Source organism: Martes martes (genome assembly GCF_963455335.1).
Source record: "Martes martes genome assembly, chromosome: 17".
In the NCBI taxonomy this organism is placed as follows: Eukaryota; Metazoa; Chordata; class Mammalia; order Carnivora; family Mustelidae; genus Martes; species Martes martes.
Genome location: NC_137905.1, coordinates 42,251,357 through 42,270,208, shown reverse-complemented (window position 1 = coordinate 42,270,208; position 18,852 = coordinate 42,251,357). Strand labels below are relative to the sequence as shown.

Sequence of the window (18,852 nt, the reverse complement as noted above, 5' to 3'; positions counted from 1 at the left end):
ATGACTGGGTTTCACAGCATCAGCATTCCCAACATGCCGCGGGAATTCCTGCCGCCCTCTCCCACCCCACAGATGGCCCCTGCTGTCCCCACCCTCAACGGAGGCCAGGGCCCGGTACAAAAGAACCCTGTTCCCTCAGGGTCAGGGTGCCTCATCCTGGGGGGCTTCTAGAGGTAGGTGGGATGAAAGAAGAGTCGGGTGGTCCTGGCTGGGCTCGGAACAGGGCCAGGAAGGACCCTGGGGTTGGGACTTTGTGAGTCACTGGCACCCGGCTGCTCTGTGGGTCGCCCCAGGGTCAAAGCCATGGTTTCAAGTGGCTGCCTTGCCTGGCCTTCACCGCCCTCTTCCCACGGACACGGACGCATGCACAGTCAGACACATGCAAATGCCGGTCTGAAATGTGACAGATCTAGACCCAACCAGAAGGAACAGGCTCACACAATAGCTATGCAGGCACACACCCGGGCAGGGCAGCGAGCCCCCTGCACCCACAGACTGCCTCACACACACAGTCCGGAGGCCCCCCGCACTGCCCTGCCTCCCACCCCCACACTGCGGGGATGACATGGGCACGCAGGGACACACGTGCTCACAAAGACGCACAGACCCGCACACACACACACCAGGGGGTGGCTGAGGACAGACCCACCCGGATGCAGGCTGATAGGCACACTGTGACAGGAAGGGACGGGGGCCCTGCGAGGGCCGGTTACAGGGCCTGGGCACACCTGGGACGCAAGCAGGCAAACCACCTGTTCGTAATGGGGGCAAAGACTGGTTCTTGTCTTAGCTGTTAGGGTGAGCTGTGACTCTCTGAGGGGCCACAGTTCATAAATACATACACTGTACGTCTATGGTCGTAAAATTTCATGGTGGGAATGGGAATAGGAAAAAGAGCTCTAAAATTGTGTCCTAGTGGGATATAATGAAAACAAGGCTGAGGAACGCTGATGTAGATGGAGGCTCACCCAGGGAAGGTGCATGCGTGCACACGTGTGCGTGCACACACACACACTCACACACACATACCTGTCATGTGCCCCGATGCTAATACGGCCTCACTCGCAGCTCTCTGTCCCCACAGCTCTCCGTCCCTGCCCCCCTCACAGATGGCAGGATCCCTACCCATCCCTCTGCTCCTCTTCCAGCCCCAGACCACCGTCCCCCCCAGGCTGCCCCAAATTCAGGAGCCCCAGGGCAGCTATTCCTGCAGACCCCAGGGATGCTGAGAAGACCCCTAGGTTCTTCCTCTCTGTGGTTCCTTCCCTAAGCCCGGTCACTGTCCCTGCCACAGTCCCAGCCCATTCCTTCAGCTGTCCTGAGCAGCACCCTGCCCCATCCTAAACTAGTGGCAGCTCCCGGTGACCATCGGTGGCCCAGAGCACCTTGCCTCTCACGTGCTTCTGGGCCCCCTTTGCCCCACCCTCTCAGCCCCAGTCCTCCGTTCTCCACCCCGCCGCCGGCCCCTCTCGGCTGAGTACTCACTTGGATGTTCTTGCTTCTGCCCCTCTGCTCCACCAGCCCCGCTCGCAGTCCCCTGGCCTCCCAGGGTCCGGGCCCCCACTTGCAAGCCCGTCCCCTCCCCCCGGGTGCCAGGGGCCGCCTGCCTCCAGGGCCCAGCTCCTCCCTGCCCCCGAGGGAGGGGGGCACAAAGGGGCCCTTGTCACCACTGCTGGAACTGGGCAGCCTGACGCCTGGGTTCTACTAGCTCCTTCCTGGAGGGGATGGGGGGAGGCAGCCTCGCTCGCTCTCCCTCCTCCATCACTGTGCACCCTGGTCCTGGGTCCCTGGGAGTTTCTTCTAGTATCTCTGGAAGTCTCAGGCTAAGAAACAAAAGCATGGTTCTCAGTGTCTAGAGAATCTTGGTGGCCGGGACAGGTATGACCTCAGTCCAAAGAGGCCACCGAGGGGGTGAGCAGGAGAGAGGACCTGCCCACTCTTGGCTTCAGCGTCACCTCCATCCTCTCTTGAATCACGTCCCTGGACCACGTTTGGTGCCCACATCCTGGTCTCTTTTCCAGACTCTTCTTGCCATCAGAAATGACCTTATGCATTGATTGTCTCCTCTCACGAGAACATGATCTCCAAGAAGATAAGGGCTTCGCTGATTGATTTCTAACCTGTTTGTAGAATGGCTCCTGGCAGCAGGCTAAGCTTCATAACCACAGTGTGGGTGCACATATTGTTCCTCAAATAGCCAGCGGCACCTTCTGACTAGACACGTGTGCGTTTGCTCCTTCCTCCTGGACAGGCCTCCCCACCCCATCCCGCACCCCACTCTGCCACGGGCCACAGCCCTGAACATCGATTAGGCTCTCAGCCCAGATGCCACTTCTTCTGGAGCCTGCCCTGCCCCTCTCACCATGCCAAGCCCCTCCATTCAAATGCTGCCCTCTCCTTCCACAGCCCTCTGTGCGTTTGCCGACCGCACTCCGGGCGCCCTCCTTCCCCACTAGTATGGGAGCCCCCAGAGGGCTGCGTTTCTGCCTGTCTGTCTGCTTCACCCTCTGTCCCCTAGAACAGTGCCTGGTGCTCAGGGGGGCTTATGGAGCACGATGCTTAACAGATTCCCGACAGATTCCCTCCCCCCAGCTCAACTCTTCCCCTTGGTCTTGACCTTTGCAAGGTGCTCACGTGTGGGGGCAGTGGAGGGAGCCATGGTACTGTGACTAAGTGTAGTAATGGTTTGACCATGAGCTGCTCAGTCACATTGGGGTATCTTCTGTCCTTTAGGCCAGAGTGGTTTTCGGGGAGTTGGGGGGGGGGTGTCCTTTCTCCCAGGGGAGAACCCAGCCGGGGTGGGGAGGGTGAGGGGCAGGGAAATCCCTCAGACCCAAGCATGTGGAGTCAGAGAAGGCTAGATGGAGGGGGAGGGGGAGTGCCACCCCCACCTCAGGCTTCATGATGTCAGACTCTGCCCGTGCCTTTCCCAGACAGGGACAAAGGCTCATTGAGAGCAGGGTGGGGCTCGAACGCCTGGGTCCTAGAGAAGAGAGGGCCCTGGTGCCTGGGCTTTGGAGGAGGTCACTGAGATCCTGGGGTACTCCTATGTCACAGCCTTCAACCTCAACGCCAGCCCCCTTGGAGTCATGGGCCTGCACAGTTTGGGGGTCCATCCCCTCTCTAGGTGTGAACCGTAGGCTGTCCCTGGGGGAAGGACACACAGGCCAGTGTGGGGCAACTGTCACTGAAATCTGCAATCCCAGGTCCCCAGGTCCCAGGAGGATGGGGTACTGGAGGGCCTGTGCCTGGCCAAAGGGGGAGCCACTGCTCCCATCCAGCCGAGCCTTCGAAACCAGGCAGATGTAACAGACTGGGTGGCTTACAAAACAGAATTTATGGTCTCATGGGGCTGGAGGCCATGGTCTGACATCGAGGTTGGCAGGGTTGGTCCTTCTGAATGCTGGGGGTCGGGGAAGGATCTGTTCTAGGCTCCTCAGCTCAGCTTCTAGATGACGGTCTTCTCCCTGCAGACAGGTCTCTGAGTCCAAATCCCTGCTTTTTACAAGGACAGCAGTCCTCTTGGATCAGAGCCCAACCTACTGACCTCATTTTAACTTGACTATTTCTATAAAGACCCTCCCTCCAAATCAGGTCACAGTCGGAGGTACTGGGTGTTAGGGCCTCCACATTTAAATTTGGGAGGGTGGGGGACACACAGTTCAACTCATAACTCATGAGCAGCGACACGGCCCGATGAGCTGAATGCTGAAGACTCTTCTAGCTCTTTGGGTGTGACAAGCCCATCTCCCCGTCCCTCTCACGGTCTAACCCAGGCCTCCCCATCGGTATTCCACACTGGGGCCAAATAGCCAAGGCCGTTTATCGCCATGCTAGCGCGGACGTTTTCTTAGGCGCTGAGAAGACAGTGAAATGCATTGTCTCTGTTTCTGTCAAAAGTGGGGAAATGGGATACATTGAGAGGGACATGGTTTCAAGAAGAACGGGAGGGAACGGAGCCCCTTGGGGAGGTGAGCAGTCTTCTCCCGCGTGTCTCGCAGGACAGTATGTCCTTACTGAGCGGGTGCCCCTTACCGTGGTCCTCTGAAACCCAGCCAGCACCCCTCACTCGGTCACTATGCCTGCCCGGAAAGCCAGTGGTTCTCACACTTTTTGGTGTCAGGACCCCTTTCTACTCCGCAAAATTATCGAGGACCCCCCCCCCCGAAATTTTGTTTCCGGGGGTTCTCTCTCTAGCTGCTCCATGTCTCCGAAGTCTTAGAAACGGAGACCGGGATATTGGGAGAGCACAAGGCACACGGGCACACAGCCCGTTCCTGTCGGAGTGATGACGTGGATCCCATGTCACAGAGCCTGTCGACCTGCGACGGGAGTGACAAAGGCACATGACATTCTACTGGTTTCCACCTGGCGGAGCCCTGCTGGGGGTTCCCCGGACCTTACTTTGAGAACCCTTGTGAGGACGCTGAATTTGCTACCCTTGTTTCAAGAAGGCTTCAGGGAGAGGACACCTGGTTTGACTTCCAGCCCCTGCTGTTGCAACATAGGTTTTAGGTCTTCTGAAGAGGGGAAGGAGGGGAAGCGCAGGAAACAGATCTCCTTCGCCAAACCTCAGTGCCGACCCCGGTAGCCACCAACCCCGCACACCTGGACCAGACAGGGGACAGAAGCCTCTGGCATAGGCCTCGGGCAGGAAGAAAAGACAACAGACACTCAAGTGTGGAAAACAACAGACGGAACCATTTTATTCCAAGTCTGGTCACAGAGGGTTGGAGGGTGAGGCAGATAAATACGAGGGGCAGGGAGGATGGGGGGCGGGCCGGGGAGGCTCTATGTCTTGCAGCAAAACCCACACTTTAATGGCTTACAGCAGTTGCAGCAGAACAGGCAGATGGGGAAGTGGGTGTCTCGCCTCAGCCTCAGGAGCGTGGGCTGTGGGGAAGAAGGGAGAGTGAGCGGACCTTGGGCCCAGGCAAGGGCTGGGGAGGCCCGGAAGGGGGTTGCAGGTGCTCTTACCGTCCAGCCAGCCTCGGCTTCGGCTGTGTCCTGGGCTTGCAGGGCTGTAAGCTGTCTTGTCTGCGGGAGCAGAAGGGGTGGTGAGGATGGCCAGGGCCCAGCGGAGCTCTCACACTTGCCCCTACACACCAGCTCCTCCCCAGGGGTCGGTGTCCTGGGGCTCCGCGGGTATCTTAGGAGCTGCCCCATGGTCCGGCCTTTTCTCCCCCGTGCTCACACAGCTCTTCCCATAGACGCCCCAGATCTGTCTCCTCTCTCCACAGCTACTCTCCTTGGGAACGTCGCCCTCCCTGACTTGCTGCCACCCCCACCTGGAACAAGTCTTCCTGGGTCTCGCCCCATAATTGTTCCCCGTGCCTCATCAGTCAGCTTAAAGGCCTGGGGGGCTCCCCTGGCACGTGGAGCAAAGTCCGTATTTCCACAGTTGTCCCCAAGACTCGGCACGTCCGCTCCTCCATCTCCTCCCCAAGTACCGTCCCCTTCACTCATGACACCTTCTGATCCTTGGGGACGTTCGCCACACTTGCCCTCTCCCAGGCCTTTGCTTGCTGTCCCTTTCTCTTTTCCTCCCAGTCCTAGGTCAAATTTCTTTTTCTCACCATATAGCCCCGCTTCACCGCCAGCCCTTCATCCCGTCTGAAGTCCTCCCCGGACCCCTCCTGGTCCCTCTAGTATCATCATCATTTTCCGTTATCCATGAAGAGCATTTACCAAGACACAATGATCTCATTTATGTTTTGATGGTTCAGGGACTAATTCCCCAACTGGGATGTAAGCTCTGCAAGAGGAAAACTCTACCTTGTTCACAGTGCGCTCCCCACTGTCCAGAATGGGGCTTAGCACCGAGCAGGCACGCCGTTCGCCGTGGAATTCGTCTTGGGCCTCCAGTCCCTGATACTCAGGCCCCCCGCTGTGTACTTTGGGCACCTCCCCGTCCCCCCTTGCCCTGCTGTGAGCTCTGCCCCATGCTGAGGGGTCTCCAGCTGCCCTCGGCACTGCCCCCCCAAGGGCCTGGCTCTCCAGTGGTCTCGATCGCTGAGCTGGACCCAGGCCCTGTGGACTCACCTGGTGCGGAAGAACCGAGCCACTGGCCAGACTGGCCAGGAGGAGGAACAGGAGGCAGGCAGCCGGGATCCGCGTGCTCAGTGCCATCATGCCGTCTGTCTGGCTGTTCTTTTGTCCTGCTGTTAGGTTCAGGACCGGCTGTGGTGTCTGGTCTCCCGTTTCAGTGGCTTTTATGGGTGCTTCTGGAGGAGGCGGGGGTGCTAAGCGCCCCCCCCCCCGCCCCTTTTGTCCTAACTCATTTCCAAGAAGGTGGTGGCGCCGGCAAGACGGGAGATAAGCGGGAACAGAGTGACAGGGAACAGTGTTATGTCACCCTTAGCAGAGGTGTGTCTGGGGGTGGGACAGACGGGCCACCTGGGAAACACTTTCCCTGACAGGGCATCACCCGGTTGACCTCAGAAAAAGAATTTCCCCCTTTGACCCAGAAGTTGAACGGGTCGATGAGCAGGAGTGAAGTGACCTCCTATTCCCCACCCTTTCTCGATGTCCTCATCCCCTGGGAGGCTGGCCGTCACTTACAGGCCACCCCGAGGGTGCCCAGTGTAATTCCTACTGCTTCAGGCTCCCCCTCTCACAGGGCACAGATCCCAGCAGGAAACACTGTGCAGCCAGACGCACAAGTTTGTGTCGGCACAAGCCCCCAGCGTGCGGGTGGTCTCCTGAGTATCAGAAATTCTTTGGAACTTCTGCCCATAGGAGCCGACAGTATTCGTTAGTTGCTAACACTGGACGCCGCCTCCTTTATGCCAGATGTACTGACCCACGTCCGAGCCATCTGTCCTCCGAGCAGCTCCTGCCGGCCCTGTGCTGGGCTCTGCTCTGCATTCAGGGACCCCAGCTGCCTCCTTCGCCACTAATCCCCCAAGGCCTGGCTGCCCAGACCCTGCTCCCTCTTAGCACAGTGCCCACCTGGACTGTCATCTTCACTTTCTAGAAGGAGCTGCAGGAAGAGATGGGGGCACTGCTCAAGCTCCCCTGGTCGGAGGCCAGGGCTAGGGTTAGAGCTAGGCTAGAGCTAGGGTTCCAGCCTGAGCTGCCTGACTCGGGGGCCTGTGTTCTCACCATTTGGCTCTCCTGTCTCCCCTCAAGCACAGGAGGGCACAGGGGAACGTGCTAGACTGGGCCCGCCCTGGCACTGGAAATCCAGCAGCGGTGGGAGTATTTCAACCCCAGACATCAGCTGACTCTATAAACCTGGGCCTTTTTTCTTGAGAGCCAGTTCTCCAGCAGGTCACTGATGGAGAGAGGAGGCAGGTGGCCTGCCCTGGCAACCTCACGCCCATCCACTCTGAGCTGTCTCTGGGTGCATGTAGTCCAGGAAACCACAAACCCTGATTCCAAAAACAGGCCTCTGGCCCACTGCCTCCCTGACTCACTTGGGGACCACCCAGGCAGGGTCAGCTCCAGCCTAAGGGCCTGTGGGTGATACTGCCAAGGAACGAACACTCCTCCCAGCCCTGACCTGCTTGCCAACGCCCACTCAAAACCACAGAAGTTGGGGGGAGTGGGGTCTGGGAAGTGCAGGCCACCCCCTGCGCCAAACATCTTCACTCTAACGGCCTCAGTCAGAGGGGTAAAGGGAGACAGAGCCCGTCAGGGGGCAGACCAGTTGGGAGCATTTGGGATGGGGAGCTGGGCCAGATGAGCAGGAGGCCCGGCCTCCGTCCTGAGGGTTGCGTGGGGCTGCGCTGCACACTCAGCCCCGGGGAGATGCAGCAGCATCCCCCAGCAGCCCCAGGCAGCACAACATCGCAGCTGAGGCCAGGTTTCATCACTAGCCGGGGCAGGGGTCACAGTGCAGGCGCCAGAGCCACGGGATGAGGCGACAGGCTGCCGGGCCAAGCCCGGCTTCCTGGCCATCTGCCCTTCCTGGGGGTGGGGGGCTCAAGGCCAGCCTCCACCATTGGCTGGTGCAGAGGGGAGGGCTTCAACCCTTAAGGGCAGGGTCAGAAGCCAGTGCTGTTTTTAGTAACAGATGACAGGAGAGACCCCAGCCTCTCCTCCGAAAACATGAGACACGTCCTTGACCCTAGTGCCCCACGCCCCCACACCACATATGCGCACCTGGAGCCTCAAAGGGGATAGTCCTTAATCTCTCCACCCATCTGACTAACCGACAGACCGACAGACTGGGGTCCACAGCCGCACACACCGAGGCCATGCTCCCGGAGTTGCCTTTGCAGAGCTCTGCATGACCGGCAGGCTCCCTCCCCACACCTGAGATGGACAGAGACACAGACAGACAAGGCGGGGCCACATGGGGCCAGTTTATTGCAGTTAAATACCTCTCTCTCTCTCTATTTTTTTTCGTCCACTTTTCCATAAAGAAAATTAAAACACACACACACACTCAAAGGGGAGCAGGGATCCAGAAACAAGAGGTGGGGTGGGACATGGCCTCCCTGCGTAGGTCCAGGCCCCGGGGATGGCCCCCTCAAGGCTCCCCTCCTTCCCTAAAGCACCCTGTCTCAGTACCTCTAGAGACCAAGGAGGCAGCGGGATATGGCAGGGTCTCTGTCCTCGTCCCTTGTGCCTCCAGGCGAGACCACTAGAAGTGCTGGGGCTTCATGGGGGCCGGAGAAGGGAGACAGACAGAAGGGGGAGGGTGGATATCGTTTCCCAAGTTGAGGAGAGCAGTGGGTGCTTATCCACAGAAATGCATTATTTCTCCCCGTTTTGTTAAAAATCTACTATAAAAAAACGCAGCTGGGGGAGGGGCGTCTGTCCCTCTCTGTGCTAAGGGCTGGGGAAGGGGCGGCAGTGGCCGGAGGGGCCCCCGCCGCGCAGTAGGGTGGGTGTCACTGCCGCGCGCTCTCGCCCACCATCTCCAGGTTGTGCTGCTGCAGCTGGGCACGGAGCACGGCGTTCTCGTTCTTCAGCTCCTCGATCTGGCACACATGACACGACAGGGGACCCGCCAGGGGACGAGGAGCCAGGGCTGGCTCCCCACACCTGGGCTGGCTCCGCCCCGGCCCCGCCCATCGCGCCCCTCACCTGCTGCCTCAGGAGCTCATTGTCCATCTGCAGCCGCTCGGCCTCCTTGAAGGTCTCCTGCATGCGCTGGTTGGTCTGGCGCAGCTCCCGGATGTAGTCGCAGGCCTTTGACAGGATCCCTCCTTTACTCTGGGGGGTGGGCAAGGGCGCCAGTGAGCGCCGCCCGCCAGCTGGCCCTGGATGGTGCCTGCCCAAGCCCAGGGGCCAGGCCAGGCTGACCTTCTCGAAGGGGCAGGGCCCCATCCCAGGCGGTATGGGGGTCTGGAGGGCCAGGGTAGGAGCGGGGGGCACCTACCGCTCCCGTCTTGCTGTTGTCTGCGTTACAGTCTGGAATGATTTTGGAAAGTTGGACGATCCAGTTGTTGATCTTGTCCCTCCGCCTCCGCTCCACTGCAAGAGGTAAGAGGAGCATCGGCGGCCGGGCTCCCAGAACCTTCCTGTGTGCCAGGCGCTCTCCCACCAGTGCAGACCTGGACAGCCCAGCAGCGCCCAGACGCAGGCACCTGCGCCCCGTGTCCCGCTGCTTCTCCAGAGGAACAAGGTCTTGGCCTCAGGGCCACGCACACACCTTTAGGGCAGAATCAACAGCTGGGGACGGCGGGTTCATTTTGTTGACCAGCCTGGCATATTTTAAAAATCGGAGCCAACATTTAAATTAATGTTATGTGAAATTAAATTTAAATTAAATTTAAATTTTAAATTAAATGTAATAATTGGCATCTTCTGGAAAATGGGAGTTGTGGCTTGTGTTCTTGGGAGGCTGGAACGAGCCAGGGCCCCTTTCCACAGGACCCCCGCGGCCCCATCTGCTCCCCCCACGGCCTCTGCCTTCCATTTTTCAGTCCTCAGGCCTTCCTCGAGCTTTGGGCTCCCCAAGTTTGTTTTTCCTTTATCTTTAAAATCACAGTCTGACCACATCTCGCCCCTAGCTAAAATCCCTCTCCAGAGCCCGGGCAGCAACTCCCAGGCTGCCCAGGCTGGCACTTGTGGCTCTCGGGGGCCTGGCCCCACCAGGCACTGGGTCCCCCAAGAGCAATGTGAACTCTACCTTGAAGGCCAGGGCTGACAGGCCAATTGAAGACGACTTCTGAAAAATCCAGACTTGTGATTTAATTCTCTAACACTCAGCAATCTCACCCAAACTCTGTCAGCCGACCTGAGTGGCAGGTACCCCATCCAGATGGGGCACGTGCCTTCCCTCCGGCTTCTCACTGGGCTCACGTCACAGCCTTACGGGACAGCTACTTGGGGTCGGCCTTCACTGGCGCCTCACACCAGGGTTCAGGGGCCACAGAAGCAAAGTTGGGCTAGAATCTTCCTCACTCAAGTGTAGGACACTCAAGCGCAGTCCTACGCGCTGGTGTGGACACACCCAAGAAGGCCCAGTCACCTTCCCCAACCATCACACGCCCTCCTCCTCCCTCCTGCCAGGACAGCTCGGGGAAAGACGCCGCCTATAGGTGGGATGTGCAAAGCGAGGCAAAGGAGTATCTTCTCAGGACTGGGCAGTGCTGGCGGGGGTTGCCAGAAGGGGTCTGGGCGAGAGTGAAAAGGCAGGGTGGGCCAGAATCACACCCCTCACTCCTCATGGGCTCTGAGGCCGGTCCCCGCCGTTGACCCCGCTGTTCTCACAAAGAACATGCCTGGTTGCTCATCGGCTAATCCCATGCTGGCTGCTGGCACTTGGCTCTGCCTGCCCATCGAAAGTCCCCTCCCACGTCCAGGTTCCCCCTGCTCCAGCCTGGATTATGACACCCTCCTCCAGGGACTCTCTTCCACCCTGGTCCCTCTTCCTCCCTTGCTCTCCAGGACTCCACTTCAGCCACCGGTCGCCCTGGGGTGAGTGTGCAATGCCCAGGTCCCATCACCGGTGGGGAGAGTTGCAGCTCCCCACGGAGGATGGCCACGTCCTACAGCCTGGGAACTGTGTGGCTAAATACGTCAGTAGAACCAAGAGTCTGCCCGGGCCTGGCGGCGCTGGCCACCCCATCCCTGAATAGAGCAGTGCGCTCTATGTCCAGGGTTCAGCAGAGGAACGCAACAGCGGACGGCCTCTCGGCTTCCTGCTCTCCCCTTATGCGGTCTGGCATTCTCAAGCCCAGGAACCAGGCTTCCTACCTTGGATTCCTCCCTTCCAGCCAGCAGAGGGCAGGGGTGTGGGGGTGGGGGGCAGACACATCTTCTCCAGTTTGCATTCACTTTAAACTTACTGCCTGCCTGGGGCGCCTGGGAGGCTCAGCGTCTGACTCATGGTTTCGGCTCAGGTCACAATATCAAAGGTTGTGGGATTGAGCCCCAGGTCGTGCTTGTAATCAGCAGGGAGTCTGCTTGAGATTCTCTCCCTTTGCCCCCCCCCCCAAATAAATAAAATAAAAATAAAAAAAAACCAAAAAACCCAAAACCAAAAAACCTTTCTGCCTGCCTGACGGTGTGCAGGGGGGCACCCTGCAAGCCCGGAGTCTGCAGCGGACTCCGGCTCCGCCCCACTGGTGCTCGCGGCACCCCATGCGATGCGTGTGAACGGGGGACACGGATACTGCTGGCGTGTTAAGACTGAAGGTTGCACCACGTGAATGAGGGCATGCCAGGGTGAACCAATGCTTTCTGCATGGCGCTGGGGCGTGGTGGGCCTTCAGAGAAAGACTTGGAGAGGGCACATTTGGGCTGGTTCTGAAAGGAGGGGCATCAGGCAGACAGCGTGGGACATGCAGAAATGGACGGATATACTCTGGGGGGGCAGCTGGGGGTGGGAAAGGCCAGGCTGTGAAGGCTTCGAATGCCGTGCTGATGGGCCCAGGCCCTTTCACCGAGCAGGTAGTGCGGTGGGTAGGCCTGTGGCTGGGGAAGACCATCCTGGCACATTTGAAACAAGATGACCAGTTAAGACCAAGGCCATGTCTATTCCAGAGACAAGCTTCAGTTACACCCATAGGATACTGAAAACTAGCCAGAAGCGAAATCTTCCAGGAGAGGGGAGAAACGGACAAACTCACAGACAAGCTTAGAGACGTTAATGTTCCTCTCTCAGTAACAGAGAGAACAAGCAGACAAAAAAGTCAGGATAGAAAACCTGACAAATGGGGCATCTAGGTGGCTCAGTGGGTTAAACCTCTGCCTTCGGCTCAGGTCATGATCCCAGGGTCCTGGGATCGAGCCCCACATCGGGCTCTCTGCTCAGCAGGGAGCCTGCTTCCTCCTCTCTCTCTTGGCCTGCCTCTCTGCCTACTTGTCATCTCTCTCTCTCCGTCAAATAAATAAATAAAATCTTAAAAAAAAAAAAAAAAGAAAAGAAAAAAAACCTGACGAGTGTTAATCAATTTGAGCTGGCCGACTCCGAGGGAGCACTCCACACTGTGGTAGAGACACACATTCTCTCCAAGCACACGTGGAAACTTTCACAACACAGACCATATTCAGGGCCATAAAACGAGTCTCAACAAATCTCAAAGGACCGACATTATATACTAGGAGTGCGTTTCCGATCAGAACAGAACTAAATTAAAAATCAGTGACGAGAAAGTATCCCGAAAAGCCACAAACGTTCCGAAATTAAGCAATGTACTTCTAAATAACCCAGGGGTCAAAGAAGAAATCATTAGAAAATTGGAAAAGTATTTTAACTGAATGATGATGAAAACCAATATATCCAAAGGGATTCGGCTGAAGCAGCACTGGAGTGAAATTTGCAACTAGAAAGGCTTGTGCTGGGAAAAAAGAAAGGTTTAAATCATCTTGAAAGGCTAGGGAAAAAACTCCAAGCTAATTATGCCCAAAGTAAGTAGATGGAACAAATTAGCAACATTGAGAGGAGAAACTAATGAAATAGAAAAAGCAATCCCACCCGGCATTTGAAAATCAGATTTCACATAAAGATCTAGACTTCTGGCTCCTCAGAGGTCCCTGGCGACAGTGGGCCCAAATTCTGACCCGGCTGCAATGGGCTGGCCCCACAGGCTCCAGTTCCCCACGAGGCTTGGAGATGGGCTCCGACGGTCCCAAGAAACAGGGGCAAAGAGGGAGAAAAGGAGAAAGAGAAGCCGATTTGAGGTCTACTTCAGCACAGAATCTTGGGATTTGTGGATGTGAGGGAAGGAGCCCAGGCAGAGTGGAGCGTGGCCCTGACTTTCGGTGCTGGCTTGGGTAATTCCAACAGGGGTGTCTTTTCCCTCTGGAAAAGGAAATGTTGCATGGGAGCCTTCGGGGGTAGGGGTGGTGGGGCGGACTTTGTTTTGGACAAGCTAAGTTATGAGGTGTCTCAAGGACACCCAGGTATGAAGATTTTGAAGGGGTAGTTCAAATTATGGCTCTGGAGTTCAGAAGAGAAGAATGGAATAGAAACAGCTTTGCACACAGCCAGGGGCCAGGGCGACGGGGAGCCCTGGGAGGACTCCCCTTGTCCGAATCACTCTTTTCTGGAGCAATGATGAATGCCTACAACTGGGGACAGGTTTGGGGGATGCTGACCATCCCAAAGGCTTCAATTCTCCTGAGGCCAACGGAAGACAGGCCAGACCTCTAGGGACACCAACAGTCAAAGCAGTTTCCAGCCTTGCCCAATGGGAAGAATCACACGGGTAACTTGTTCAAATCCAAGCTCCTGGGCCTTCCTGTGACTTACTCGTTCTGAACCTTGAGAGGACATCCCTGGAGATCGTGACTGTTAACAAGCTTCCCGGAGCTACTGGGAGGCTCTGCTCTCAGCAGACCGGGAGGGAAAAGCAGAGTGCAGGAAAATGAGAGTGCCCAGAGTGGCGAGGAACATTCCCGAAAGGGGAACAGGCAGGGTCAGAGGCTTGGAGCACAGACAGGAAAGGAAGCCAGTGGATTTGGCAATGAGGTCGTCACGGGTGACCTCAGACGGACCTCTTTTGGTAGAGGAATGAGCCGGATGGCCCAGGGTCTGGGGAGGACGGGCAGAAGATGGGTCAAAGACATGTGCAGGTTGGGAGCCAAGAGAATGGGATGCAGCACGAGTGGAAGGACAAGGTTATGAGAAAGACTGCTGAGCGCTTTTTGCAGGATGAGAAAGATTCAAGACTTTGCAGGTGAGAGACAGAGCGTGCAGAGCAGGGTGGAGGGGACCCCCGAGTCACAGGCTGCAGCCTTACCAGGTGGCGCACTGTGCGGCCACAGGCTTGCGTGTCTGCAGCGGCAGAACTGGCCATGAGCATCAGGGCAAGTCGAGCCAAGGCCATTTCACACACAACTCAACAGGTGCAGGGACTGAGAAGCAGCCCGACGTCACAGAGCCAGTAAGTAGCCGGGCCAGGACTGTGTGGGTAGCCTACTAGAGGCCCCTCAAACACACTGCGCCCCAAAACCAAGCTCGGACCCTCCCCACTTCCCTTCCAACCAACCTGACGCCACAGCGAAACCCTGATTCTCCAGTCTTGGAATCGTCTGCCCCACGCACTCCCCTACTTCATGCCCTGTCCTGTCTCAGGCTGACAGCTACAGTCACTGCCTCTGATGTCCCAGCCTCTGGTGTCCTGTAACCTCCGTACACAGACCCCTCTGCTGGCTTCCCCTCTGACTAGAATAAAAACTACGGAGTAGGGATGCTGTTCTTACAAGGCCCCGCGTGACCTGGCCAGCCCTCCCGCATCGCCATCAACTTCCTCTTTCCTTCTCTGAATTCCACTCCTCTTCAAACACACCCAGTCTGCTCTGGCTCGGGCCTGGGGGTCTGCACTTGCTCACCCCTCTGCCTGGGACTCTTCCTCAGGGACCTGGCTGGCCCGTTCAGGCCTCTGCTCCAACGTCACGTCTCAGAGAGGCCCACGGAGCGCCCTGCTGCTATCACTCCCCAGCTTCTCGTGGGGCCTTATCTCCTCCTGGGGACCTACATGACCTCACATCACACCACAGCCTTGTGTAATCTGTCTCTCTCACCAGGAGGAACACTGTGAGAGCCAAGACCTCGTTTGTTCTATCACCCCCAGGACCCGAGGGCCTAAAAGCCAGGCAGATATGGGGTACAGATGTATTAGAGGCTGAGCCCAGCAAGCTGCTCGGGTCATAGCTGGAAAGGCCCAAAGCTGGCTGGACACCTTCAGGACTCTCAAGGCCACACCCTGACATTTAACGCTTGCCTTAGTCCTCCTTGGTCCCCCACCCCCAAGCACTTCACAACCTCTGTCTCAGCACTCCCACCCCCAAGCACTTCACAACCTCTGTCTCAGCACTCCCCGAAGCAGCCTCATCCCATTCTGCCTTCCCTCCAGCCGGTGCTCTCCTCTGCCTGACAGGTTCCCCCAAACGCCAGCTCTCTGTGAAAAACACCACCTCCTTGATACCTCAGACTAGGCTCCAGACCGGTCCAGGGTGCACACTGCCCAGCATAGATGCTAACTTCAGGGAACACTCGCGGAGGGATGACTGTCTAGGCATAGTGCTCCCCTGGACATGCATGCTACCATGACGGGGAGGAGGGAACACGGCGGAGCACTAAGAGACAGTATTAAGAACCAAAATGAACCAAAATGACCTCAAGGTGGGATCCGGTGTTTAACGGAAGGACTTGACGCACCAGCCTTGGCCAGCCAGGGGCACAGCTTCTGGGAGCTGCAATCTCTGACGTGCTCCCCAGCAGACCAGAGCTGCTTCTAGAAGTTAGGTGGGCAGGGGAACAGGGGAAACTGACAGACAAGAGCACGACAGCTGCCACATGGGAAGGTGAGTCCTAGGGAAACCAAAGCAAACCGACTTTTCAAGAGAGGCAGGAAATCCACAGGTAAACATGCAATCTGCCACTTAAGACGCTGACCGTGAGTTCAAGGTCACTAGCCAGCACGAAAAAACAAACTCCAGTTCATACCTCCTGCCTATCTGTTCCTGACAACGAACTGCTACCTGTTTCTACATTTCCAGTATTCACCAAACACGTCTTAAGCACTCATGGCGTGCTGGCGATCTATGACACAAAGGACCAGGCCTGGTGGTGCCTGTGGGGCCCAGAAACTCCACCCGGACTGTACCTTCGTTGTGCTGGGCCCTCCTTCTTTCATCCCGTGGTGTTCTGGTTCCGTCAATTTTCCTAGAAGAGGAAAAAGATGAGCACGGGTTCTTTCAGGTCCCATTTGTCTACACATCTATTAAGCAGTCAGATTTAAAAATTATTCCTGCAAAGTGAACTCCAGTGTAAAAAAGAGGGAAAATGCTAATTCCCTTGCTTACCCTCAAGAAGCAAAAACAGACTAGAAAATATACTGACTGCTTGTTGTGTGCACAACTGTCTGGCTCCCATTCCAGAAAACCTTCCCTTCCTTTGGCCCCCTGACACCAGCCGCTCCTGGGGTCCCCTGCACGTACGGGGAGTAGGGGTGTGTCCGGGGTGCAATCGTCCTCTGCGTTCCTGTCTGAAGCACGTCTTGTGGCGTCATCATGACATAGAACTGGCCTGCAGGGAAAGCAGGGGTTAGTGCGAAAACTGGAGGGGAGGGGCACTTAGAAACAGCTGGGGGGGGCTTCCCTCCCTGCTAGCCTGCTGCCTCCCCTGCCTTCCGCCCTGGCCCTTCCTTTACCTCCGGCCTGCAAGCTCTGGTCTGTGGTCTGTACGGACACAGCTGTGGTATCTCCCACACTGGATGCTGGGAAATAGGCAAACCGGGCCTCCCCACTGACAGCCTCAGCTGCCGGGCTGCCGCCATTGCTGAAGGGATTTTGGATTACCGCCTGGGGAGTAGGAGGACACAGAGGCCACCCTTAGCCATCTTTGTTCCAATCCATCCCCTTCTTGCCATGTTGGACGTTCCCCATGCCCTCAGGACCATGGGAAACCCCTCTGTGTGTGCCACTCTGCCTTGTCTCCTAGCCCGGGTACTGAGCACAGGCCCAGCAATCATTTGACAGCATGATCCACTCTCACATCTAGGAGACTTCCCTGTTACCATCATCCCCATTTTAAGGAAAGAAAAAATGGTATTTCAAAGCTCTTGACCCAAGTTTCACCTCGAAGAACTGGGATCTGACCCACCCTGCCTGATGGTCTAAAGGTAGCATCAGTGTGCCACCTGCCCCACCCTCTGGGGATTCCCAAGAACAGCATCAGTGTCCCCTCTCCATCCCCCCAGGGCTTGTGGGCACCTACCAGTGGGAAGGGCGCTGCGGGACCTGGGGGCACAGAGGCAGCAGTGGGGCCAGGACGCTGGGATGCCCCATCCACACCCACCTGGGTCACAGCCTGCTGCCCCCCCGCAAAGGCAGCCGTAGACACGACGCTGACGGCGCCAGCCGTGTCTCCCTGGCCATCCAGCTGACCATCAGTCACCTGGACTACGCGGTACGTCACCTGCAGGGGGCGGCAGAGCAGCGAGATCGGCTCTGGGGTCCCGGCCGGGGCCAGGTCTGAGCCCCTCCCAGCTCGCCGGTCGGACCCTCGGCTCAACCCTCCACTTGCCCGCGGGCTCCCGGCCCGCAGCTTCACCTGTCCTCCATTATTCTCTGTGCGGAACTGGTACTGGATGTTGTGGTCGCCAAACGCCGCCTGCTGGACGCTGGCGATGGCCACCGCCGTCTGCTCCTCCGCCCCAGGGCCGTCCCCGCCTGCGGTCGAAGGGGGGGGGGGCATGGTCAGTGGTCACGCGGCCAAGGCGCCCCCAGTCCCCTCCCCGGGCGCAGGCCGCGGCCCCGGTGAGACCCGCGAGCACTCACCTTCCTGCAGCTCGACGCCCTCCTCTGCCTCGGGTCCCTTGTCGTGACTGCGGGGAACACGGGAAGAAGAGGGGGTCAGGGCCGCCCGCGCCCCCGCCCCTTTGCCCAGGTGCACGGCCCCCGTCCCGCCCGGCCGAGTCTGGAGCTAGGGCACCGCTAGGACCCGGGGCCGAGGGTATTAGCGCGGGTCCCCCCTCCCTCGCAGCCTCCATTTTGAGCTGGGCCCAGCGGCCGCTCGGGATCATGGCGGCCCCGGCGCCAGGCCGAAGGGCCGGGGCCAGGGCGCGCGGGGGCACGGACCGGTCGGGCACTCTTACCTGGCGGCGGCAGCAGCGGTGGCCGAGGCAGCGGGATCCAGACCCGGGTCCAGCATGTCCATGGGGGGGGTGGGGGCGGGGGGGGCGCGGGGCCCGGGGGGGGAGGGGAGGGGAGGGGAGGGAGGGGAGGGGGCGGGCGGCCGGGGGGGGGCCCCGAGCCCGGCGCTCACGCCGCGCGGCAGGAGGGGACGGAGGAGACACGGGAGCCGCTCGCGCTGATCACGGGGACAAACAGTGGGGTCATGTGAGGAGGAGATGCCGCCGCCGCCGCCGCCGCCGCTGCTCCTCCTGCAGCCGCCGCCGCCGCCTCCGCCTGCCCGCCCGCCGGCTCCCGGCGGCTCTCGGCTCCGGGACGCGGCGCAGCCGCCCCCCGCCCGCTGCACGCGGCCCTCGGGCCTCCTTCCTTGAGCAGCGGCCGCTGCCGCCGCGACTTTTTTTTTAACCCGGCCCGCCCTGGATGGCTGCCGCCTCTCCCCTGGATCTCCGGCTCGCGCGTCCGCCGCCCGGCCTGGCCCAGTCCGGCGGCGGATCGCTGCTGCAGCCGCCGCTGCTTTCTATTTTTTCCCCCTTTTTTTTCCTCCTTTACTTGAGCTGCGCGCGCGCGGCGGCGGCGGCGGCGGCGGCGGCGGCGCGAGCCCGGGGCCGACGCGCGCGGGGGGAGGGCAGCCCCCGGGGAGCGCGCGCGCTGTGTGTCTCCGATGGCGGGCGGGCGCGCGCGGGCCCGGGTCTCGGCGGGGCGCGAGGTCGCCGTCGCCGCCTCCGCGGCCGCCCGGCACCCGCCGGCGGGCCGCCCGAGTGGAACGCGGGCCCGGATAGAACGCCGGGGGACCCGGAGGAGGGGCTCTGG

The 18,852-nt window shown here is 58.9% G+C and overlaps 2 protein-coding genes across 4 annotated transcripts; both read right to left on the bottom strand.

Moving 5' to 3' along the window:
• Positions 1–4,679: 4,679 nt before the first annotated feature.
• Positions 4,680–7,745, bottom strand: HAMP (hepcidin antimicrobial peptide). The gene is made up of 3 exons (XM_080827868.1): positions 6,043–7,745; positions 4,978–5,037; positions 4,680–4,893 (listed from the first exon to the last, which is right to left on the bottom strand). The coding sequence occupies exons 1-3, from the start codon at positions 6,130–6,132 to the stop codon at positions 4,792–4,794; spliced, it is 252 nt and encodes an 83-aa protein (XP_080683994.1). The 5' UTR covers positions 6,133–7,745; the 3' UTR covers positions 4,680–4,791.
• A 538-nt stretch (positions 7,746–8,283) lies between these two features.
• Positions 8,284–18,554, bottom strand: USF2 (upstream transcription factor 2, c-fos interacting). 3 transcript variants are annotated; one of them, XM_080827866.1, is made up of 10 exons: positions 18,006–18,554; positions 17,689–17,735; positions 17,462–17,580; positions 17,126–17,326; positions 16,560–16,710; positions 16,348–16,435; positions 16,014–16,072; positions 9,332–9,426; positions 9,037–9,165; positions 8,284–8,930 (listed from the first exon to the last, which is right to left on the bottom strand). In XM_080827866.1, exons 1-10 carry the CDS (start codon positions 18,065–18,067, stop codon positions 8,841–8,843), a joined length of 1,041 nt encoding a protein of 346 aa, XP_080683992.1. In that variant the 5' UTR covers positions 18,068–18,554; the 3' UTR covers positions 8,284–8,840. The 3 variants fall into 3 exon arrangements, with proteins under 3 accessions (XP_080683992.1, XP_080683991.1, XP_080683993.1); XM_080827865.1 differs by having other exon boundaries at positions 17,207–17,326; positions 18,006–18,406; XM_080827867.1 differs by lacking the exon at positions 17,126–17,326 and having other exon boundaries at positions 18,006–18,180.
• Positions 18,555–18,852: the final 298 nt, after the last annotated feature.